Source organism: Phaseolus vulgaris, chromosome 3 (assembly GCF_000499845.2).
Source record: "Phaseolus vulgaris cultivar G19833 chromosome 3, P. vulgaris v2.0, whole genome shotgun sequence".
Lineage (NCBI taxonomy): Eukaryota > Viridiplantae > Streptophyta > Magnoliopsida > Fabales > Fabaceae > Phaseolus > Phaseolus vulgaris.
Window position 1 is genome coordinate 12,565,494 of NC_023757.2, and position 24,000 is coordinate 12,589,493.

Below are 24,000 nucleotides of genomic sequence, written 5' to 3' on the forward strand. Positions count from 1 at the left end.
ATGAAGAAGGAGAATAATAAGCCCAATTTAGTGGAAACGAAACTTTAAGATTAGGGGATTTCTTTTAGCAACCCATGGTTTTTTCCTGCACCTCCATCGAATGTCCCTTCAATTGTGTCTTTTTATGCTCCTATCTTGAATGAATTTTTTTTTTATCCTTAAGAGTAATTTATGAATTCTGTAATCTAAAAGTCAATCTTAAATTATATAATTTATTTTTTTTCATATAAAAATATTAAATTATGTAATTTAAAAGTAAAAAATAACTTTAAGATTGTACAATCCAAAATAAAAAATAACTTTAAAATTATGTAATCTAAAAGTTTTTTTTTAAATACAAAATAACTTTTAAATTATGTAATTTATAAGTTAAAAGTACATTGAAGATTAGCCAATCTAAAAGCTTTTTGCACAAAAAATATGACTTTCAGATTGTGCAGAGAGGAAGCTTTTGACTTTTGGATTTCACAATCCAAAAAGTTCTTAAACTACAAAATTAAAAAAAGAAAATTGAACAAAAAGATAAAGTGATGACTTTTATATTTATAGGGTGCAAAAAGATATCTCTTAAGAACAACATCCCTACAACACAACAAAAGATAAAGGCCCAAATTTAATGAAAATGACATTATCGTGACTCTTTCTTCCTGCACCTCCATAGGTTCTTCTGCCACCCCATACCCAATACGAAAATACTTTTTCAATCTTCTTGTGCCACCCTCATAGAGTAGCTTCCGGATTATGTAATCTGGACACACATTTGAAAAAAGACTTCTGGATTATGTAATCCATAAGCTAAAAAAGACTTCCGGATTACATAATTTAGAAACTAATCATGCATATGAAAAAAAGCTTTCGAATTATTTAATCTGGAAACTAATTACAAATTTAAAAAAAGACTTTCTGATTACATAATCCAGATTATTTTTAAAAGTATAAAAATGTATGGAGGTGGGAGAAGAATATATGGAGTTGCAGGAAGAAACAGCCCATTATCGTATTATCGTTGAGTTCCCTCACTTGAAAGGAATTGACGGTGATGAAAATAGACCATTGGTGGAATTGAAATGGTGATGAAGGAACACGAGAAAGTGTGGAAGGAGGTACGCGAGAAAGAGAAAGTGTTAATCTTAACATAGTTTTGTGATTTTTTTTTACTTTTCCAATTGTTTAATCTGAAAAATTTCCGGATCGCTCAATTCTTGATGTTTCTAGATTAGAAATTCAAAAGTGAGAAATTGTTGTTTATGCACTATTTTGGACAGGTCATCTCAAAACACCTTTTTGTTTTATTTTAAAATTTGTAACATGTTTTTGAATTACAAATTCTAGAAACATACTTAAGATTGGATAATCCACAAAAACATATCATATGTTCTGAAACACTTATACTAAAAAACTCTTTCCAAATTTTTTTTTTGTAATAGATAATTCTAAAGTTACCATTGAAATATTATGAAAGGCAGGAAGAAGCTCATTACTTATCCTTAGAAGGCTACACCACTTGTGTGTATTTTTGTGATTGCTTTAACCAAAGTCTCGAAAGACTTGTTTAATGCTCATCCTATGTTATTCAATAGTTTTTTTTTTTAATATAAGAATAAAAAACGTGAATATTGTACATGAGGATGAGGAGCTTGGGAGAGTTGTATGAAATTAAGGTTGGAAAAAATTTAAATTGTGAAATTTAATTCATAATTATCCAAACTCATATTATTTTTAAGTTATTTAAATAGATTTATTTCAAATCTAAATTTATATTTTTGAATTTTAAGTTCAATCCATTTAATTGGAATATGGCTTAGATATATATTTGATATATTTTTGGATTATCCAAAGTTGGATTTTGAGTTGGTTTGGACCTAAGTTTAGCTAAGTTAACCCAGGCCATGGTCGAGCTAAGTCGACCCGAACCAAGGTCCAGCTGAGTTTATCCGGGCCTAGGTTGAGTCGAATCGCTCGAACCTTGATCGAGCCAAGATGACACGGGACCAGATCAAGTCGAGTCGACCCGAACTCAAGTCGAGTTGAGTTGACCCAAGCCGGGATCAAGCCCAAATTGAGTTAAGTCGACTTGAGCCCGAATCGAGACCAGTCGATCTGAGCCCATGTCGAGTGGAGTTGGCCTGAACTCAAGTTGATTGAATTCACCCGAACCCAGGAAGCGACTTGTCGGCCTGTGCATAGTTTGAGCCGAGTCGAGTCGGCCCGAACTAAAGTCAAGTCAAGTCAAGCCAGCCCAGGCTAGTCGAACTGAGTCAGCCTGGTACCTGGTCGAGTCAGCCCAGATCCAAACAGAGTGAGTTGACCAAGGTCCAGGTTGAGCTGAGTCGGCTTGGTACCTGGTCCAGTCGGCCCAAGTTCAGGCAGAGCGAGTTGGCCAAGGTTCAGGTCAAGCCGAGTCGGCCCGGGCCAAGGTCGAGCCGAGTCAGCTTGGACCCATGTTGAGCCAAGTTGTTCCAAGCCCAGGTCGAGCTGGATCGACCCGAGTCAGCTTGGCCCAAGTCAGCCTAAACCCATATCGAGCCAAGTCGACTCAAGCCCATGTCGAGTCGAGCCGTCCTAGGTCTATGTCGAGCCGAGTTGACCCAAACCCATGTCGGGCTGAGTTGACCCAAACCCAGATCAGGCTAAGTTGACCCGAGCCCATGTCGAGCCGACACCATCCGAGTCCATGTCGAGTTGGCCTGGGTCATGTCGAGCCGAATTGGTTTGGGACCATGTCGAGCCAAATGGGTCCTGGGCGATGTCAAGTCGAGTGGGCCCGGGGCTATATTGAGTCGAGTGGGTACGGGGCCATGTCGAGCCGAGTCGGCCTGACTCAGGTCGAGCTCAGTCGACCCAGACCCAGGTCGAGCTCAGTCGACCCAGACCCAAGTCGAGCTCAGTCGCCTGATACTTGGTCAATTCGGCCTGAGCTTAAGCGAAGTCTGCTTGAGCTTAGGTCAAGCTAAGTCAGCCTGAGCTTAGGTTGATACAAATCGGCCCTAGCCCATATCAAGCTGATTGCCCTAGGGTCCATGTGGAGTCGAGGGACTAGGTCGAGCCGAGTTGGTCTGGGCTCAGGTCGAGTCGATTCGGTCTGAAGCCAGGTCGAGTTGAGTGAGCTCGAGCCCTGGTCGAGTCAAGTGGGCTCAGGGCCATGTTGAGTTGAGTGGGCTCGGGGCCATGTCAAGTTGAGGGGGCTTGGGGCCATGTCGAGCGAGTGGGTCTGGGACCCTGTTGAGCTGAGTGGTCCTGGGGCCATGTTAAGTCGAGTGGGCTCGAGCCCATGTTGAGCTGAGTCGGCCTGGTACCAGGTCGAGTTGACCCCGACCCATATCGAGTCCAGTCAGCCTGGTACTAGGTCGAGCATACTCGAATCGGGTGCAGGTCGAGCCGAGACGGTCTGAATCCAAGTCGAGCCGAGTTGGTTTGGGTTTGGGTCTAGCCAAGTCGGTCTGGGTCCAGGTCGGCTAAGTCAATCCATGTTTAGATTAAGATGGATTTAATCTATTTAAATGGATTTGAAAAATTCAAATAAATATGATTTAGTTAAAATTGATAAGGATTTTCAATCCAATCCATTTTATTGAATGTGGATTAGATCTAGATTGTATTTTGAAAAATTCAATCCATGACCACCCATACATGGAATGTAAGGATGACAATTTGGCGTGGTTGGGCTGACCCACGACGTGATAAAAAAACGTGGAGCCAGCTATTTTAACTCGCATGCTGATACGCAACTCGCACGAGCTAGGTATGGGACATATCAACCCACACAATCTGCATACCTTAACATTTCATTTTAATCCCTAAAAATAACACGTAGTTAGCTAGCCAACCCTAAATGTCATTCTTCCTCCTACGTACAACTCTTACCTCCATTGTCAGGATACTTGCTGCATGGATCCTTGAAAAAGCTAGTCAAAATAATCCAATTGTTCAGCAATATTTTTTTTATGTTTAATAAATTTTTTACTAAGATACATTTGTGTCTATAATATTTTTTTAAAAAAATTCCTTATACAAGATAGTTTACAGGTTCGCGAGCTAACCTTTATACAGAGCGAGTCAACAAAATCAATTTATATTTCTTATGTGGAATGTGGACCAACTTGACTCACATTTTATAGACTAATGTGGGGCGAACCGCATTTGAATCCTTAATGAAGGGAAAATTCTTCTTGCATCTCCTTACTTTTTTTAATTTCAACAATACCCTTTTTAGTATGTTGAGTGTGACGTCTTCTTCATTTTCAAGTGGTGGCGGCTGGTGGTGATTGGTGGTGAACATTGGTAGTTGAGGTAAATTTTATGGTGTTTTTACTGATGATGATTGTTTCTTCGTTTACTTATTTTTTTTTTCATTTTTTTGAAAGCCACAAAACCCAGAAAAACAAAACAGCGAGATGTAAAGATGAGTACAAAACTAAAAAAAGTCTATCTTCATGTTGAAAAATGTCAAAAACAACAAATCTTCTTGTCAACTTTTTCACACATATCCAGATGATATCATTGTTCTGTTGAATGCTACTAATAGAGAATAATAAAAGTATTGCAATGAAAAAAAATATTAAAAAAAAAATATATGAGATACGAATGTACACTGAAATTATTTAAAATTATACTTTATTTAGGATTATTTGAAATTTTGAAAAATATTAAAATCGATATATTAGTATGAATACAAAGTTGGATATTTTAGTATGAATATAAATGTGGATAATGGGGGGGGGGGGGGGGGGAAGATAAGGAGGTGTTAGGGAAAAATTTGCCCAAATGGAGAGATTTGCTGGAGTGGTCTGTAATCAAATAAAACTAAATTCCAAATCAAAACATAATTATTTTCACGAGCCTTTCTTTTTCTTGGGTGCCATCATCAACCTATTTATTGGCTAATTTACTTAAGATTATATTTTTTTAGAAAAGATAATTGGTCGGATTCGAAAATATTCAATGTTTTTTACAGCGAGTGTTGACAGTGTCACCATCGCTTTGGACTTTGGACACTAGCTGCCTTTTATCCCTCTTTTCTACTTTCTGCCCACATCACTGCAAACTATCTCCTTCCATCTCCGAATCTTCTCCCAAATCCTTCAAAAGAGAAAATGGGTTGTCACGGCAGCAAGGAGAAAAAATCAAACGCAGAATTCAGCAGTGCCTATGGATCAGGCAGTGCTGGTCACAATACTGTTCAACAACCATCTACCACCACTGTTGCACAGGTTCAAACATCACCACCACCCAAACCACAACCACATTCAGAGGCGGTAGCGAGTCCACCAAAACCGAAACTTTCTCCGACCCAGAATGCCAGGGCGGTGCAGAAACCCGACGCCACGATTCTGGGGAAACCCTTTGAGGATATAAAGAAGTACTACAGTCTGGGGAAGGAACTGGGAAGAGGGCAATTCGGTATAACGTATCTGTGCACGGAGAATGCGACCGGAATGACTTACGCTTGCAAGTCGATTCTGAAGAGGAAGCTGGTGTCGAGAGCGGACAGGGAGGACATGAAGAGGGAGATTCAGATCATGCAGCATTTGTCTGGGCAGAACAACATTGTGGAGTTCAAGGGGGCGTTCGAGGACAGGATGTCGGTCCACCTTGTAATGGAACTCTGCGCCGGCGGGGAGCTCTTCGACCGGATCATCGCCCAAGGCCACTACTCCGAGAGAGCCGCCGCCTCACTCTGCCGCGCCATGGTCAACGTTGTTAACATTTGCCATTTCATGGGAGTCTTACACCGCGATCTCAAGCCCGAAAATTTTCTGCTCTCTACTAAGGATGACGATGCTACGCTCAAGGCTACTGATTTTGGACTCTCTGTCTTCATTGAAGAAGGTTCCCATCACTTTCACTTTCAACCCTCCTACTCTCTGTCACTACTCTTTGCTTTAGATATTCAGGGGGCAGTGAGCGGTGAACCACGATAGAAATTTTGTTCCTTTTTCGCTTTGATGTTATCTATTTCTGATTGGTTTATCTGTTGCTTGCATTGTTGTGCTACTTCTGATTCTGATTTTTTTTGTTCCCTACTTCACTGGTGAACCATTTGGGCATGAAGATTAAGTTGACTCATCAACTCATAAGAACATTGATAGGATAGGTTTTCAGAGTTCTATCGCCTGGTTAAACTTATGTCTAAGGTGACCATTGACATTTGGGAACTTTAAAGGCCAACACACTCCGTGGATTGTGAGATGCTTGATTATTATATAGATATCACCTTGATATGGCTACCTTGTCAATGATTCGTGGAGATGATTCTATACTAAGGAATTATCGGAGTGAGATTGATTTCAGATGTAGGTATCTGATCAGGACAGCGATTGTAAAAATAATATTTGATTTTGTGATGTAGGTGATATTTTAAGCAAATTTAAGATCCGATGCTACATTGATTTCTAATTCCTTTTCAGCAGGTGCATTGAAGTGTATCCACAGGATTGAATGGTCATTTTAGTTACAGCTTATGTTGAATTCTAATTGCATTCTATGTCGTTCTAAAGGACCTAACACGGCCATTACTTTCACAATTTGCATTTGATAATTCATTGTATTTTCTGAATTCTTTCAGGGAAGGTATATCATGATATGGTTGGCAGTGCTTACTATGTTGCTCCCGAGGTATTGCGTCGTAGTTATGGAAAGGAAATAGATATTTGGAGTGCAGGCGTCATATTGTATATTCTTCTCAGTGGTGTACCACCTTTTTGGGCTGGTAAGATCTAATTGTAGTTTGACAATGTTGAATATCCATTGTTTATTGTTGAGTTTCTTATTTAAAAATTAACTCTTCAACATACAATAGGTGTGAGAATATGTTTCTATTATCTTCTGCAGAAACTGAAAAGGGAATATTTAACGCCATATTGGAAGGTGAACTTGATTTTGTAAGTGAACCATGGCCATCCATATCAGACAGTGCTAAAGATCTAGTCAGGAAGATGTTGACACAAGATCCAAAGAAGCGGATTACTTCTGCGCAAGTCCTTGGTATTAGACTACCGTTACTAATTTGACTCAAGTAACTGTCATAAATGCAGTACTTATTTATTTAAATTAAAACTGCTATTATTTGTGTTAGTATTAGTTTAGCAGTTTACTTGTCCTCCTTTCAGTTTTTATTACAAATTTTTTGAGTGCTTCTATTTGCTGCATCTACTTTCCCAAGTTACATATATGTAGGCAGCGAGAATAGTTTGCTCATGCGTTGAACTGTAAAAATAAGAACCAGCAAGCAAAATCCTATCCAGAGAAATGTTAATAGCCTACCAACTATAAGTTACGATCAAAATATCATCAACTAAGTAAATTTTTCTCATTAGTCATTTGAGTTGCCACTGTTTTGTCTAGTTTTTTCTTTTCCAAACAAAACCTGATTAAGATTGATGATTTTGTTTGGTAAGAACACCCATGGATGAGAGAAGGCGGAGAGGCATCCGATAAACCAATTGACAGTGCAGTTCTATCCAGAATGAAACAATTCAGGGCAATGAATAAGCTCAAGAAGCTAGCATTGAAGGTATGACATCAAACTTGAATTAAACATCCACCGTCAATGTCCATTTCTGATAGTTCTTGATATTGTTGAGGGATGATGATTCTCTTTTGATTGCAGTTGTTATTTTGTGTACACAAAAATTTTAAATTTACCCATTATGGAATATGACTACCACAATATTATTAAAGTCCTCCTGTTTGTTCTGTCTGGTATATGAACCTTTGTTTCTTTCACCTGAAACAAGTTAATAATCTCTTTTCAACTGGCCCTTGCAATTTCTTTTCATCATATTTAACACAACAATGTTATGGGATGAGAGAATTGCGTTCTAAAACTGACATATTGTCTATGTTATTGACATAAATTATTTTACAGGAAAACTGGTGTCCTGAAGTTTTCAACTTTTCGACAAGGAAGTACAAACACTTGAGAATTACTCCTTATCTCATGTTATTTTTAAAAACTTTTGTACCTATAGTCTTATTCCGATAGTAATTAGATAAATCAAAGCATGTTAATAAGACTACACCTACAATGACTTGAGCTCATATTTAGAAGTTTAATTCTCTCTCTTGATTAAAGATTTGTGTTTTATAAATTATACTGTTATACGTTATATTATGTATTTGCATTGTATCTGTGCTTCTAGGTTTCTAGATACTGCTTTTATTCTTGAAGTTGTCCTCTCAATTCATGGGATGCCGCTGAGAAGCATTTTATGAGTTACGTGTTCCAGTCTACTTTTTTCTCTAAATATTTCTCCATCACTGACATTGGTGCAAATTTCTCAAGGTTATTGCTGAAAATCTATCAGAAGAGGAGATTAAAGGTCTGAAAGCAATGTTTGCAAATATGGACACTGACAACAGTGGCACAATTACCTACGAAGAATTGAAGACTGGCTTGGCTCGAATTGGATCAAGGTTGTCCGAGGCTGAAGTGAAGCAACTCATGGAGGCTGTAAGTTGTCAGTTGTTACATACCCTTGTGAAGAGCACAACTAGTTGGACATTTGTGCATTCACTGTATCTTGAACTCAGCGTTGTTTTTCTTATGTATAATTTTTCTCAGGCTGATGTTGATGGAAATGGGTCAATTGACTATCTTGAATTCATTTCGGCTACAATGCATAGGCACAGACTTGAACGTGATGAACATCTTTACAAAGCATTCCAGTATTTTGATAAGGATAACAGTGGGTGAGTTTTACAAGACTGGTATTTAGGTGATTTCCATATTACAATTTCTTTCTAATCATCTGTGTTCAGACAACTATCATCCACTGGTTTGATTCTTGTCGAGTTCTTCATTGTTGTTATGAGAATTTGAATTTTGTTTTTTTTAGTCTCCATGTTCCATATTAGACAGTACTTTTTATCAGTAACATTTCTCTGTTAAACTGCATTAGTTCACTTTAAGACTATATCAATAACCTGAGACTTGAGGGTCACGCAAGGTTGATGGATAAGAATGGGCTTTAAATTCATGTCCAGGTACATTACTAGAGATGAATTGGAGACTGCTATGACCCAACATGGAATGGGTGATGAAGCAACAATAAAGGAAATAATATCTGAGGTGGATACAGATAATGTAAGTTGGTTCTAGTTTGTTTAATGGCGGTACAGAACAATGATGCTGTAACTAACAATTCTTGAACTAACAGGATGGAAGAATAAACTATGAGGAATTTTGTGCAATGATGAGAAGTGGAATGCCACACCAGGGAGGGTCAACCACTTTAAATCCACTGATGGGTTGAGCAGTGACTTGTTACTGTTGGGAAAAAGCAGTATCTCCGGGAATGTGTGACAGTACACTTCATGCAATGATGATATTTCTTTGCAATCCCAATTTATTACAAGGTTCCTGTGGTGTCTGTCGGATTGCTTGGTCTGTACTTTTTTTATCTGTTCAGCTGTCACATTTTACAAGTGACATGGAAAACAGAATTTTTATATTAAGATACTTTTGTACCATATAGAGTTATCATTTTTATTGTGGCTAAGTAACAAGTAATCAAGGGAGGGAACTATTTTCCTTAACCTTTATATTGAAGTGCAAACTTGAACTTTTTTTCGAATAATGTTTTGGCAATTTAATCTAGTGTGTCAATGCTATGTTTTCTTCTTTTTTATCCCTATTGATTAGAGCTATTAGAGATATAATAAGAGGTAAATCACCTCTTGTTTTAATCAGCTATATGTTGTGGCCTATCTTATATTTATGTCTATTACTTTATTCTAGGTAGTTATCTCAGTGCTTAAATGCAATTAATCTCAATTACTTAAATGGTCTGAGTATTCGTAGTTGTATTTTGTATATTTTCATTTTTTAATTTGACTGTTTGACAAAAAGTAATAAATAGTGGGTTAGATGGTTACTCTATACCTAATAGTAGATTAGTTAATGTAAGATATTTGATAAGCTAGTTGATTACATTTGAAGTACTGGTAAAAATAGCCTTTAAATTAGTTGATAAATATGAAATTATGTAAAAGGACATGTGATGCTTTTTTTTATACATAAGTTCTATTTATTTACCTAAATAAGATTTTAAAATATTTATATATTTATATGCTTTGATTTGTTTTCAATTAATTTTATCTAAAATCTTAAAATTTTAATTTTAATAGAAAAAGCAAAATGAGAACAAAAAACTGAAATGAATTGTGTTTTATTTTTGTTAATAGTTAATGCTTTACTTTACAAGTGGTCCTTAGACATGAAATTTTGACTAAAATAGCATAATTAAGATAATTTATTTCCTCCAATGGCATACTATACTAAATATTTTATTAAAAATAAAAGAAAGGGAATTGATAATTTGGAGTTTTTTTAAAAATTAACTATTTAAAAAATTGGTATGCTTAAAAAATTATGTAGAAAAATAATTATATAAAATATAATAATTTTGGAAAATAATTATTTGAAGAAATAAGTATTTACAAAAAAACATATATTTTAAGCAATAATTATTTAGAAAAGTATGTAAATAAGAAAAGATTGTTAACAAAATTAGCATTCATAAATTTTGAAATAATTTATTTTTTAAATTTGGTTTGAAAATTTCACAGAAAATTGTAAAAAATAGTGAAAGGTGAAACCAAACTATGAACTACTGTAGTAAATCGTACTATTTAAATAATTATTTGGTATAATATGTAATTTGAGTAAATATATGATATGAGAAAACATAAATAGTTAAACTATACTATTTTGGTTAAAATTTCTGTAGAGATGTTGGAGCTGGAGACTCTTATCTTTTATCAAGACACGCCACAACATATAGTAGAGTGAACTTTTAATTTTGTATGTGAGATATGTATAATACTTTTTGGCTTTTATTTGGGACATGATAAAATAGGACTTTAATTAAAATAGGTAAGAATAAAGTTGAGAGGAAAAACAGTATGGTATACATCATAAGCTCAAACATTACTACTTAAAAGGATCAAATGGTTTTCTCTATCAAATGTTCAAAAGTTAACTTAACTAATGTCAAATTTATTGAGCATCTGCCAAAAGGATGACCTTGATGACAAGAAAGTGCAGTAGTCCACACAGAGAACAGCTGCAGTTTATGGTCTGTCATAGTAGTAAACTATACACAGAATGAGGCAAAAGAAACTAGAAATGCAGTGATCATGAAGTTTTTGTTTCTTTGTTTTTTTTTGTATTTTATAAGGAATCCTGAGAAGTCAGTAGAATCGTGGGTCCGAAGTTTCATATATTTGATTTCTTGGGGTAACCTCAAAGTAAACTGGCCACAGCTCCTAAGAATAATCAAAGGGCGTTGCAATTGTTGCAAAAGGAGAAATGCCTGACGCTAATAAACTTTGTTTAATATTAATAAGATGGTATCCAAGGTTTTAGCTTCATATTCTCCTGACAAAAATTGTATTAAGAGACAACCATTTAAGTTACTCATCCACGTGAGCTTGTTTTTAATACTGCATATTATGCACCCCACTAACTATAATATTATATATATATGCACGTGTGCACCCCTTTCTTTGTTGCTATAAATGTCTGGGAAAGAGAAATCATTATTATATAGTAATCATTTTACAACAAACAGAGAAATATGAGTTAAGAGAAAAAGGCCTCTCACAGACGCTAAAATTACTAAAAATTATGAAAACTTCAAAGATGAGAAGCTTTTTCATTCTTTTGTGGCCGAAGGGTGGAAGTGGAATTGTAACATTTGACATTGTAAGTTTGAAAGAGCAACGCAGTAGACAGAGTTGAATAAATAATAGAATAATATATGTGAATGGTGCCTCGGATGCTCCAAACTGTTAACATGGTAACAGCCTCAGACTTTAAAGAAAAGACAACGCAATGCAACTCTAATTAAAACATGACGCTGAGTTGTCATGACCAGTAGCAGAGAAGATTCATGCATTGTCCAAAAAAAAAATTTGAGGCCACCAAGCTATGTATGCTGCAGGTTTATTAAACCTTAACAAGCACCAAAGCTGCACATTCTCTTCAATGGTCTACTAATATCCCAAAATTAATAACTAACTACTAATATGTACTCACAGTACATGGCTTAATAATATATAACTTGTATTGTAGCAAGCGCACTTCGATTTTGGAACAAGAAAAATCGCAAATCAAATACGGTTAAAGATACACAACTATTCTTCTGATGCGAATTTTTTAATTTAGATACATGTAATTTGCACACCCTTTAAGCCTAAGAGGCTACAATATGATTTGAGCTTCTGGGATGGTGAATTGGTGAGACAAACCCGTTAAAGATTTCGCTTTTCTGCGATCTGAAGATAATACCAGAAGTGTGGCTCGGAATACAATGATATAGAGAGAGGAGCGCACGTGGTGATGCTAATGCATGCCTCTCTTCTCGCTGTGCTCTTTTTCTTTTACCAAACTCAGAAATCATATTAAGCAAAACTCAAAACAAAAAGGACTCCGTTCTTGCTTTGCATTGAGATCACTATCATGCCATTTGCCTCTGTCTATTGGCATTGACTAATGAGTTTAACTTTTCTTCTTGGCCTCCACTGAGAGTGAAACCTCTTCTCTTCTTTATAACCGTTTTGTTTCCATCCAAGTATTGTTTTACGTATCATTGCTGATATTAGTTTTGCTTTGGAAGTACAATTTTCTTATTTACTACTATTAATCAGGGGTTATAGGGTATCTATCTGTCACTTTACGTAATCATTTAACTTAATTCCCAATGGTACAACTCCAATCTTGTGCTACTTTGGTCAATGCCTCATCATTGTGTGCTATAGAACAAGAAGTGAGAGGAGATAGCGTCAATGTGGTTGCTGAGATTTCGGCCGAGTTGGAGAGGGAAAGAAAGAAGAATGCAGAGCTCATGGAGAGAATATCAATGCTCGAAGCTCAGTTAAGAGAAAGAAACAAAGAATCTCAAGTACGGTTAGTCATTAAACAATTAGTGACTACTTTTTCTTGTTTGTCATTGTATTTTTGCTTAAATAAGCACTTGCTTGTTTAAAGTTAGTGTTATGCATGAAAATTCATTTTCTAACTTGATGAACCGGCTGCAAACCATTGTTATATTATATCATATAGCATATATGAGTATCTGCTCATTGCATGATGAAATCTAAGTATAGTTGGTCGGAGTGTGGGGGAATGATGTACATGTTATATTTGACACTGATATCAACTGTATATGATGATCAAGATTTATTGACACATTAGAAACATGATCAGCATGATGCCCCTTTTAATTATTATTCATGTTCCTTGTCTGTTGAAGTTTTCATCCGTTTTATCATTGATGAAAATGTCTCCCTTGGTATCAGGAAAATCATCAGCGTGCAGTTGCAAGAAGCTTGAAGAATTTCAAGAGGCAGAAGATAGAAATGGTAGATGATGAAAAAAATAGGAATACTGTGAAAAGTGAAACGGCCTCAGAGTACACGCCTGATACAGAAGGCATTGTTCCTAAGCAGATTGATCTAGAAAAGCGCTTAGTTAATTGGATGAGCATGGACAATGGTCAAAATTTGTACGCTGAAAAATTTAAAGACTGGAACTCTGTTGCAGATTTCAGTGAAACGGATAGTGATGATGCTTGTGATGAAATTTTTGATGATGATATGGAAAATAGCCAAAGACATGAGGAGGTTGATGACACAAATGAAGCCGTTAGTGCAGAAAAAGGTTACCGTGCTGATCATGTTGACGAGGAATCAAATACAACATGCATGGGAAATTTTTCTGGTGATCCAGCCAGTAATGTGAGACAAGAAGATCATGAAAATCAAAAGACGAGTTGCATATTAATCACTCCATTATCCGAGAAGAGTGAAGTCAAAACACTCCAAGGGAAAGAAATTAAGGAGAGAGCAGCATTTACAGCAGCAGCTGAGGTTCCTTCTTCAGGATCGGCTCGCATATCACATAATAGAAAGCCTCCGAAGGTACCTTTCTGCCCAAAAGAAGTGAAAAGAATAATTGAGTCAGAAGCCCTTCTGCAAAAAAATGCTCAGTCCCACACTGTAAGGAAAATCATAGTTTTTGCATCACTTGGCATAAGGCATGGATGTGAGGATATGTACGAACTGGACTTCAATCATTTTAGCATTTTGAACAAAGGAGAACCATACGTGTCTCCAAAAAGCCCTGGGGTAAGAGCAATCCTTAGAATGCTATTTCTCTGATGGAGCAAATCAATTAAAATAAGAGATATTTTTTGTCATGATGCATTTAAACTAGTAACTAGTTGTGTGCCAAAATGGAAGAATGCAACCATTAGCCAAATACTATCTGGAACCAAGTCACTACTTTGCATTCAAGCATGAATTTAGACCTAGAAAAGTTAGGCTCAGGTATTTCTATTTTATAAATGTAACGATTGAGGTTTCAATCTATGTAGGAGCATGTTTTGTACGAGAATCCTGGTGTTCGGAGGAAAATATTTTATCCAAATCAACAAAACCCTGTATTATGTCCTGTTCAGATAATAGAAGAAGAAAGAGTCATGCGTCCATCAGATCCTAGCTGTCCATCATACTTATTCTTGTGCATTAAATATGGTGGAAGGACAAGAAATCTTCCTCAAAATGAGTAAGTTTTGGAATGATAATGGTTCACTGCTGCTTCCTTTTCTCATAGTACTTTCCTTTATTATAAATGGCATTGGCTCTGATGAATATTTCACTTCAAAATATTTGTATGCAGTCTAATATGGAGTAATTTTTCGATTGCATAATACAGATATGTGAGACAGAGGATGGGAAGAAACAAACTGAAGTCTTTTGGTCCACTCCTGTGCCGAATGGCAGTGTTGGTTCATAGTCGCAGTGGAAGCTTTTTCTTCAAGGCTTTGGGCATCACACTCCTGTTTATGGCAGGATTTCCTGATTATCTAGTTCAAAGGGAAACCAAATACCGGAACTTAGACTTGCTTCAGAAATATTACAGGTCTATCTAATTATATGCAACAACCAATCTAAGCATAAATGAAACAGAAAGATACATATATTTCTAGTTAAAGAACAGCACAATCTATTAGGAGCATTGCTCGAAATCAATGTCATCACAGAAAACAAATCAGTAGATGCTATCTAAATAGGAAAATATTTAATGTAATTCAATCTAACACATAATTTTCCCTTTGCAGGAGTGATGAGGATGCTGAAGGCGAGGAGTTGTTTCTTCCACATTCAATCGCATGTGACAATGTAAGAATACGAATCTCATAATGCACTGTTCTTTGTATGAGCCACTTGCCTGTTCTTTTTCTTTGAAAATCTCAAGCAACAATTTCTAAAATCAAATTGAGTGAGTAAACTCAACTATCAAAATTTATTTCTATACATGGAACAGAAGAGTACAAGTTCTCACATAATAGACGCAATTTATAACGTTTCTATTGGTTTTGGTGGCTTCAAAATAGCTCCTGTTTTTGGTGTCACATATTTGATAGCTCTTTTAAGCTTTTACATTGTATTGTTGTAGCAGGGTACTCCTGAACCCCACAACTTAACCAAAAAGACACTTCCTGCAAAATCCAAGGGAAAAAAGCACCCTAATGCCATCATCAAGTCTCAGAATTCACAGAAGACCCCATCTCAACAGGCAGCACCAACAAGTTCAGCAGCTACTCAATTTGGTTTAACAGGCTATTCCTCAGCTTACACGTATGCAATGGCAGCATTTCATTCAATGCCATCTCAGGTTTCTTCCCAAGACAATTCTCACATCCTAAATCCAGCTCCTGCCAATTCCATTACCAATGTCTCTGGTAATCATGGTATACTGCTACCGCAGCCAGCAAGTTCATTTCTGCCAGTGATGTATTGGCCTCCACCAAATGCATTTCTTCCTGTACCCTATACTTCCACATATGGATACCATTCTTTTCCTACTGCTGCAAACTACGTGTCAATCCAAACACAGCCTTATCTCAATCATCCAAAGTCGTTAGAAGGTAGTGGAAAGAATGATTTAGCCTCAGATGAAACTGACAGTGACACTGATAGCAGCACTTCAGGCTGTAGTGAGCACAAGAAGAGTCCTGCAGTCCACAAATGATGGACTCAGCACTACTATGGCACGCCATAAATGATATACTTGGAATGTATTAATTTATGTAATAATGTTGTTGATGCTTGAAGTGAAATGATGCATAGCATAGCTTTTCTGTGCAGTTTGTAACAAACTTTATGTTCTTACCGTCTTCTATATTTTTTTTTGGGATTGCTGTACAATTAAGCAATTCTTTAATTACATTATAAGCACACATAACACTGCATCTTTGTATTAGATTAGTATGAATATTTATTAAATTGAGCAATAATCTTAAACATCAACAAATTAGGAACTGAGCCATGGTGGACAGAACAATAATTGCAGTGCTTCTCTCTGAAGTATGCAACAGCATTATGGACTTGGTTTCAAAGGTGTATCATATTAATATTGTGACCGTATTTTATCTTATTTCTTTTTGCATAGTTCTAGATCTTCTTAACATTTTTTTAAATTTCTTTTGTACTATTGCAACTAAGCTTTCATCGTAGTTAAATAAACGCAATATATTATTGTATTGATAATTATAAGCATGGACGATTAGGCAGAGGAAAATTGAGTTCTTTTAAACAAAAATTTGATGTTACTGAAAATGTATAGTTAGGATAAAATCAGTAAAAGGGTAAAATTTGTTTAGTTTTAAGAATAAAAAAATACAGTTTCAAAAATAAAACAAATGTATGGTTTAAGAATAAAAAAAAACTTAATTACTTAAGAAAAATTTAAAAGCCAAAATCAAACCATCCAAATTAATAATATTAGAAGTTGTAATAGTCATTGCTTTCTTGTTTGACAATTTATTAGATCCAAATTTAATTATTATTACTATTATTAGATAAAAAAAAATATTAAAAGGTTTGTTGTTAGAATTTCTTTATAAAAGTTTTTTTTAAAAAAAAGTTATTGTTTTTTTAGAAACATAAATGGTCATATTTTGGTTGTTATATCTTATGATTAAACTTGTACCATATATAAGAGCACTATGTTACTAGTTATTCTTCTTCTGGTCCACATACTCTCTTGTATAGCAGATTGCCTTATCTTAACCACGTCCATTTTTAGGAAAGACCCATTTTCTTCAATCTTATTGTTCTGTGGGCTCAATCAATTTCAATTTTAGTCTCAGTGGGAAACAACACTAATATTTAACTAACCAATCTCATTAGTCAATTTGCCAAGACTTACCAACAAGAATCTGCACACTTTTTTGTTGATATTCCACTGCTTAATTCAGAATTCTATTCTGTCATTTCTCAGTGTTGATTTGCACTGCAACACAGGAACATGCCATCTGAATGATGATTTTCTTTTTGGCTTTTCTGCATAACATTACCAGTGGTCAAAAAATTATTTATCTGTCATTTATCACATATATTTACAAGTAAATTCATATATTTTATCCATTTTATTTTAGGAATGGTTCTTACAAGTTCTGGTTATTCTTAGATGGAATTCTTCCGGTTTTCTTGATTTTTAGGTTTTGTGGTTTTTCAGTCAACCCTTCTACTTAAGCAAAATGACTAAGGGAGAACCTGCAGAGATATTCTGACATTAAGTTAGTCTGTATGTAACTTAACCTTTGATTGTCTCATATTCTGACATTAAGTTAGTCTGTATGTAACTTAACCTTTGATTGTCTCTATTGTTTCTATTTATACTTTTTGGTTGGATTAAAGGAGGTCAAGGTAGTACAAGAATAATTAATAATTTATCTATTATTTCTCAATCCATCAAATAAAAATTAATCCAATTTTTTTTTTCATAATTAGGTTGTTTTTTGTTTTTATCTTTTATTTATCTATTATTTATCTTTATTGTTTTTAATTTTTTTACAATTTTTTTCAAAATTTTATTTAAAAGGATGATTTTAATTTTAAATACTATTTTCATGGATGAATAAGATATGCACTCATAAAAAAAATATGAATGGATATATTGGACTGAATTTTTATCAAATAGATTTTTTAATTAAATTTTTAATAAATTATGGATTAATGAATTGTTTTCATCTGCTGGTCATTATTTGAATTAAAATTTAATAAGTTTCCCACCTGTACCTAACCACATTCCTATTCATCAGTAATTACTTTTGTCCCAATTCTACATATTGATTGCTTAATCAGTTTGCTAACCTTCAATTAAAATCACATAAGATTAATATAAAAAATTGTTAGTAACTTGTTTGTTCTGACTTGTATAGTTGTGATCATATTTAAAACTATTACTCTGATCTCTCATCTGAATTGGTGTGGTAGGTGCTTGTGTGCTTTGCTATGAAGTTCTTACAATCCTGGAGTAGTGCTTGAGGTGGGGATAATGGATTGTTCATGTAGAGTCTGAATCCTAGACATTGATAACAATACTTTTCTAAAACACTTTATCTTTTTAGCTTTGACAAAAGTAAAATATTTTACTTTTTTAATAATGGCAATGCTGGGTGGCTAGTTTAACAAGTGGTCCATCATAAACCATAACTTTAAACTCACAGGCCCTTTTCAATATCCTATCTACTTAGTCATCAAATACCATTCTCTTGCTATGCTATTTACAAAGTAGCTTACAAAGAACCAACAAGAAAAGAATCTAGATTTCTCATCCACGTCAATGGACCACTTTTGTTTTACTTCATCTTTGTTTTTGGACCACTTACATGTACTATAATATCTGTATCTGTGACTGTGAGCAATTATTGTAGTCTGCAATTATACATATTTTGTTTCCTCTATCCTGGGGCCTCCCATGGGCCATGGTTTATGTTGAAAGAAAGAACAAGATTTAGAGTATGGATATGGATATGGATACCATAAACATTTTTGTCAATGCCATCGATAACAGAACTCACATGCATACATTGTTGATATCATAATTAACACTGTAACATACACTTCTACACAACTCTAAGCTACTTGCATACTAAATATAATATCCTTATTGAAATAAAAAAAACAACAACAGTCACATCTCAGTCCTCACATATCCCATGAACCTGCCGACAAGGTTCAAACATTGAGAAAGCGGTGGTCTGGATCGGTTCACATCACATCACTCCACTCAACCAAACCAACTCAGTTAAAATAAAACATAGCATGTTATTTTTGCATAATATTTTACAGATTTCTTCTTCCTCATATACAGGAGAAGAAAGTTCAAGGCTCCTCATGGTGCTTGTTGGCAACATTGCACTGCTTTCTGATCTCCCCCTTTGTGCCAGTGAGAGGATTGTTTTCAGAGAGCAAAGCAATGGCTCTAGAAAACTCCTTGAAGAAATAGTCTTGGCTCTTGGCCATTTTCTTCACATAAGGCTTGGTCCTCTTGTCATTGGCTAGTTGGTGATCCACTATCAACAACCCCTTGTTGTCCAATATGTTCCTGTAGTAGTTGTTGTCTAGAATCATAGGGGTGCCACGGTCGTTTCTCACGTACTGCACGGCCTTGGGGTCTGGGATGGCATCAGGGCACTTCTTCAGCATGTGAGGGACATGGTCAGGGTTCAGCGCTGAATCAATCTCTGGGTACAAACGGTGCACCAACTTCACACAATGGGTTCTACCAACACTGTGTGCTCCTGTTCAACAAAATATCTCAATAATTAAAGCTTAAATCTGCAACCAATAACGCCACGTGTTGCTTTTTTTAATATTGCATCAAGTTTCATACTGAGCCCACATACATTTATGAAACAATAAATATGACTCATACAGTTTCCTGTGCTAATTTATGTATGCATTATGAATATGTTTATGCAGAGAAATTATTGCATATATTATGAATGAAAGAACAAGTATGGTGGCACAAGATTTGCATAATGGGGCTTGTCTTTTTGATGAACGTGTGTATGTAGAAGATGGATTATGGGAGGATGTAGAGTAGTTCATACCAAGCAATGCAACCACCCCGGGAGTGTCAATTCCCATGGCACCAAACTTGTCAAGAACTGAAGAAATGGACTCATTGTGGTCTGGGAGGAACTCTTCCACCACATCAGCTCTGCTCCTTCTACCATCCCTTCTTCCAGTTTTAAGAGGGATATGGGGGCCTCCTAGCTGTAACACATTCAATTTGGAGGCTTCCATCAAAATAATTAACTATAAGAATGATAATGGAAAAACAATGAAAGCAGTTGCCAAAACGACTCTGGACTAAATAAGTCTCCAAATACTACTTCCTTCACACTAAAAATAGAGTGATCTGGTAGAATTAGTTGATATCTTTAGCTCTCAAAAGTGAACTTCCTTAAAAGACGAAAAAAAGTAGCAAATGACAGATCTAATGAGGGTGAGCAAAAGTGAGAAATGGAAGAAAACAAAAGGAAAGGACAAGGAGTTAGTTACCGAAACAATGCCATCTCTGGCAGAGAGAACGAGTATATCAGCACAGGAAACAACTCCTGGGCACTCCCTTTCCACAGCTTCTTTGATGGTCTCAATGTACCTGAAATTCCTCAAACCAAAGCTTCTGTCTGTCTCCTTCTCAGACAAGCTCCTTCTTGTGGAGTCCAGCAAGAGTGAAGCATCACAACTCTGCCCTCACAAACAAAACAAAACAAAAGATCAAACTCCTTCATTAAAGATTAACTAACAAAAATAAAACAAAATGGGCAACAACATGCAACTTGCAAACCAATAAGAAAAAGCAAGAAAGCAAGGAGTTGCATAAAAAAAACCAAGATTAATCACCTGAACAGCACAGTCATGGAAGATGTTTCTGAGCCAGGAGAAAGCAGTGTTCTTGTGGCGTTTGTAGAGAAGCTTGACTTGTTCTTTGATGATATCTTCAGCCTGAGGACATGTTTCCTTGTAGAAGTTCATGACAAGGCCATTATCTTGGCCTTCCTCTGCAAGAGAGGGAGTCAGCAGTGAAAGTGCTGAAAAGGATAAGACAGCCAAAAGGGTTAAAAGCTTGGGAGCCATTCTCACTCACTCTCCTGCTTACACTCCTCTCTGCTTCTGCTTAAATAAAGTTCAAGTGCAAATAAAAAACTACTGTGAGAGAGAATGGTTTGGTAAATAAAATGAAAATTGGTTTTTGAGTGATGATGGTGATGGCTTCATGATGATCCAAGGCCACTCAACCATTTACTGAATTAATTATGGGGCATGTGCATAGGCTACGGGACTCCACTCCCTGCAACTTTTCTTTTCCTATTTTCGGCTTCAAAACTTGGACTGTGTGACACGCCATTTAATTTCTTGCATCATTTCACTTCATTTATTATAAATTATTCTATTTCTTCCACAAATTCAAAATCCCTCATGCCTCACTCTTCCATATTCTATTCTTCTTCCCATAATAATATAAGGATTATTTTACCAACTAATAATCTATTTTGTGGGACATCTGTTATTGAAAGCAGTCAAGTTATTTATCTTCTATTTATTTATTTTTTATTGTTATTAAAAAAAAAATAGTTTCCAAGATAAATGTCTATCACTAACGATAACTTCATCTTGGATTAAGTAATGTAATCTCTATTATATCTAATTAAGTATTAATTGAACATGTTCAGGTGGGGATAGGACGATTCTCTAACTCCGGATTGGATGTGGGTCAATCGGCTTGTGTGAAATGTATTAAGATAAAAATAAATATATGAAAAATTAGATAGTATATTTTTACGAGTATGTACATTTAATTATGGATCAGTAATAGAACTCATTACAATTATACAAAGAAATACAAAAGATAAAATAAAAGTACGTTACTGTAATAGCGTTAATAACATCTATAGCATTAACAACATCTAAATATTAAATATTTATTTGAGTGTTGGATAATTTTTTACAAATATACTTTTGTCAATTGATAGCTGAAGCTTGAACGAGAAAAAAAAAGAGATGAAAAAAGAAAGCGTGATCGAAGAAAATGTATCAATTGTCCAACTTAGTCCCTTACAATTACATAACACTTCACGATTTTGACATGTCCATCCTAGTAATTTTTTGTTAAATATTATAAATAAATAAAAATTTTAAAGTATGCATTATTGATTTATTTTAAAGCTTATTTATGAACAGGTTGTTTGTTCAAGAAAATGAGGACAAACATGTCAAAGGCATAACTTTAGTCAAAGGCATAGCTTTAAAGACAACTTGACATAGAAGGTGTCAAGATTCAAGTGAAAGTGAAGAAGACACAATGAGTTTGCTATAAAAAAAGGTTCAACAAATTCTTGAAGAAGAACAACAAAGGCCAATCTTCTAAAAGGTATATTCCAAGAAACTGAATGATTTCAATGCTAACAAATACACATGCTTTGGTTGTGGTGAACAGGGACACATCAAGGCAGATTGTCCTAACAATGAGAAAAAAGAGAAAACAGAATTCAAATGAGAAAGAAGAGGAAAGACCAAGAAAGCTTACATAGCTTGGGATGACAATGAAGTGTTTTCTTCCAGTACCTCAAAAGATGCAGAAGCTAATCTGTGTTTGAAGGCATCAACATCAAGTAGTGTAACTTCATCTTCTTTATCTAAAGGTGATAACTATTATCAACTTCTTGAGGTTTTTAAAGTGACTCATGAAGAGGCAAATAAGTTGACTCTCACAAACAATAGATTAAAAAGTTTGAACAACTGGTTGGAAACTAGAGTTTAAAGCTTAGAAGAAGAGCTGGATAATTCCATGAATGATTTTGAAAATCTTGAACTTATTTACAAAAACTCTTCTTGTGAGTATAACTCAAGTTCTTGTGAAAATTTCAAAATCCTTGAAAACAAAGTTTTTTTATCTTGTGAGTGGATAAACTCACTAAAGGAAAATCAAATATTGAGAGTGTGTTAGCATCTCAAAGTTGTGTATTTGGAAAATCAGGTCTTGGTTTTTATCCACAAAACAAAAACAGTGAAAGTTCAAAACTGTTTTCAACCTTTGCAGAAAAACAATCGGTTAAAAACTCGAAACAACCGGTTGTTTTTGCTTCTATTGTATGAAAAGATGGCATTATGTTAGATACTGCAAAATAAGGAAAGTTCTTGTTCCAAGAGGCATATTAAAGTGGATTCCTAAGTTTCATAAAGTTTCTTATGATCAAACTAACACTTATGGATCCAAATATTTTAAAGGATCAAGCCTTGGCACTTGATATGTTCTTTTTGCAGGACTTTGCTTCCATATTGAAGGATCTGTAGAATCTGGCTTTCATGGATGCAAATACTCGAGATAAAGCATTGGTTATGGAATTATGAACTGTTTCAAATCTATACAATGATCTTGAAGGATAATTTTTGTTTTTCCTATGCTTGAACATTCTGTTTTAAATCAAATTCAGTGGTTTCACTCTTGGTTTCTGGATTATTTTGTTTTGTATCTTCCTTAATCTCATTCAAACAATATGTGCTTTAATTTGTATCTCTGAATTTTGATTTCTGTTGAAGAATTTGATTTTATTAAAACTCAAATTGTTGTCACAGAAAATCAATCGATTGTTTTCACGAAACAACCGATTGTTTCATCCCTGACAGCACTGTGGTCAAATCTGCTTTATTTCTTTGTGCTTCGATTCATGTTTATGATCAATCCCAATGTCGTTAGTGGTCAATAATGCATTTATTACTGCTTTGAACATGTATTCTTTGTGCAATTACTGCTCTTTATAGAATATATTCCTTTTTATATTGGAAATTAAAACCCTTTTTAAGCTTGGTCAATTCAGCATATGATTTCTCTCTTTGTGCTTTCTGTTAGGGTCTGACAGGTTGCTTTATTGCCTTTGATTTGATTCTTTTTCGTTTGAATTTTAACCCACTAAATGCCAAAGCTTTGACTGCCTTTTTTGGTTATAAATAAGTGTGGTTATTAGTTGTTTTTCTTCACAAGAAACAACTATCTATTTTCTCTTCTGCTCTAATCTGTTTCTGCAGTTTGCCTACACTCTTTTTCTCTCACTGAATCATGGAATCAACTGCTCCATCATCCAAAAGGATGAAAACAAGGGCTGTGAGAAGCGGAGGTAAACTTAAAAGCTGGTT

General features: G+C 35.2%; 3 protein-coding genes and 1 long non-coding RNA gene across 5 annotated transcripts; 2 read left to right on the forward strand and 2 right to left on the reverse strand.

Moving 5' to 3' along the window:
- Window positions 1-4,735: 4,735 nt before the first annotated feature.
- On the forward strand, window positions 4,736-9,594 carry LOC137806696 (calcium-dependent protein kinase 2-like). 2 transcript variants are annotated; one of them, XM_068606935.1, is made up of 8 exons: window positions 4,736-5,829; window positions 6,566-6,709; window positions 6,832-6,984; window positions 7,398-7,513; window positions 8,285-8,452; window positions 8,564-8,691; window positions 8,986-9,085; window positions 9,159-9,594. In XM_068606935.1, the coding sequence occupies exons 1-8, from the start codon at window positions 5,094-5,096 to the stop codon at window positions 9,252-9,254; spliced, it is 1,641 nt and encodes a 546-aa protein (XP_068463036.1). In that variant the 5' UTR covers window positions 4,736-5,093; the 3' UTR covers window positions 9,255-9,594. The 2 variants fall into 2 exon arrangements, with proteins under 2 accessions (XP_068463036.1, XP_068463035.1); XM_068606934.1 differs by having other exon boundaries at window positions 4,974-5,829; window positions 8,285-8,691.
- Window positions 9,595-11,962: 2,368 nt separating this feature from the next.
- Window positions 11,963-16,179, forward strand: LOC137806695 (uncharacterized). Its single transcript, XM_068606933.1, has 6 exons — window positions 11,963-12,905; window positions 13,303-14,130; window positions 14,379-14,569; window positions 14,720-14,926; window positions 15,126-15,186; window positions 15,467-16,179. Exons 1-6 carry the CDS (start codon window positions 12,705-12,707, stop codon window positions 16,037-16,039), a joined length of 2,061 nt encoding a protein of 686 aa, XP_068463034.1. The 5' UTR covers window positions 11,963-12,704; the 3' UTR covers window positions 16,040-16,179.
- LOC137806698 (uncharacterized) lies at window positions 13,657-15,813 on the reverse strand. The gene is made up of 2 exons (XR_011080389.1): window positions 14,752-15,813; window positions 13,657-14,125 (listed from the first exon to the last, which is right to left on the reverse strand). It is a non-coding gene; the product is annotated as an uncharacterized lncRNA (long non-coding RNA).
- Window positions 16,180-18,862: 2,683 nt separating the features above from the next.
- LOC137806699 (peroxidase 42) lies at window positions 18,863-21,329 on the reverse strand. Its single transcript, XM_068606936.1, has 4 exons — window positions 20,710-21,329; window positions 20,365-20,553; window positions 19,911-20,076; window positions 18,863-19,598 (listed from the first exon to the last, which is right to left on the reverse strand). Exons 1-4 carry the CDS (start codon window positions 20,941-20,943, stop codon window positions 19,180-19,182), a joined length of 1,008 nt encoding a protein of 335 aa, XP_068463037.1. The 5' UTR covers window positions 20,944-21,329; the 3' UTR covers window positions 18,863-19,179.
- Between the last annotated feature and the right edge of the window lie 2,671 nt (window positions 21,330-24,000).

What these genes read in the sequence shown, in the direction of transcription:
- LOC137806699 (XM_068606936.1), bottom strand. Translation starts at nt 20,943, where the DNA reads ATGGCTCCCAAGCTTTTAACCCTTTTGGCTGTCTTATCCTTTTCAGCA. An exon ending in TCCATGACTGTGCTGTTCAG is followed by an intron (nt 20,554 to 20,709) that starts GTGATTAATCTT and finishes TTGTGAGGGCAG; the next exon opens with AGTTGTGATGCTTCACTCTT. An exon ending in CGGGGTGGTTGCATTGCTTG is followed by an intron (nt 19,599 to 19,910) that starts GTATGAACTACT and finishes TTTGTTGAACAG; the next exon opens with GAGCACACAGTGTTGGTAGA.
- LOC137806696 (XM_068606934.1), top strand. Translation starts at nt 5,094, where the DNA reads ATGGGTTGTCACGGCAGCAAGGAGAAAAAATCAAACGCAGAATTCAGC. An exon ending in CTCTGTCTTCATTGAAGAAG is followed by an intron (nt 5,830 to 6,565) that starts GTTCCCATCACT and finishes GAATTCTTTCAG; the next exon opens with GGAAGGTATATCATGATATG. An exon ending in TTTGATAAGGATAACAGTGG is followed by an intron (nt 8,692 to 8,985) that starts GTGAGTTTTACA and finishes ATTCATGTCCAG; the next exon opens with GTACATTACTAGAGATGAAT.
- LOC137806695 (XM_068606933.1), top strand. Translation starts at nt 12,705, where the DNA reads ATGGTACAACTCCAATCTTGTGCTACTTTGGTCAATGCCTCATCATTG. An exon ending in TTGCTTCAGAAATATTACAG is followed by an intron (nt 14,927 to 15,125) that starts GTCTATCTAATT and finishes TTCCCTTTGCAG; the next exon opens with GAGTGATGAGGATGCTGAAG. An exon ending in ATTCAATCGCATGTGACAAT is followed by an intron (nt 15,187 to 15,466) that starts GTAAGAATACGA and finishes TTGTTGTAGCAG; the next exon opens with GGTACTCCTGAACCCCACAA.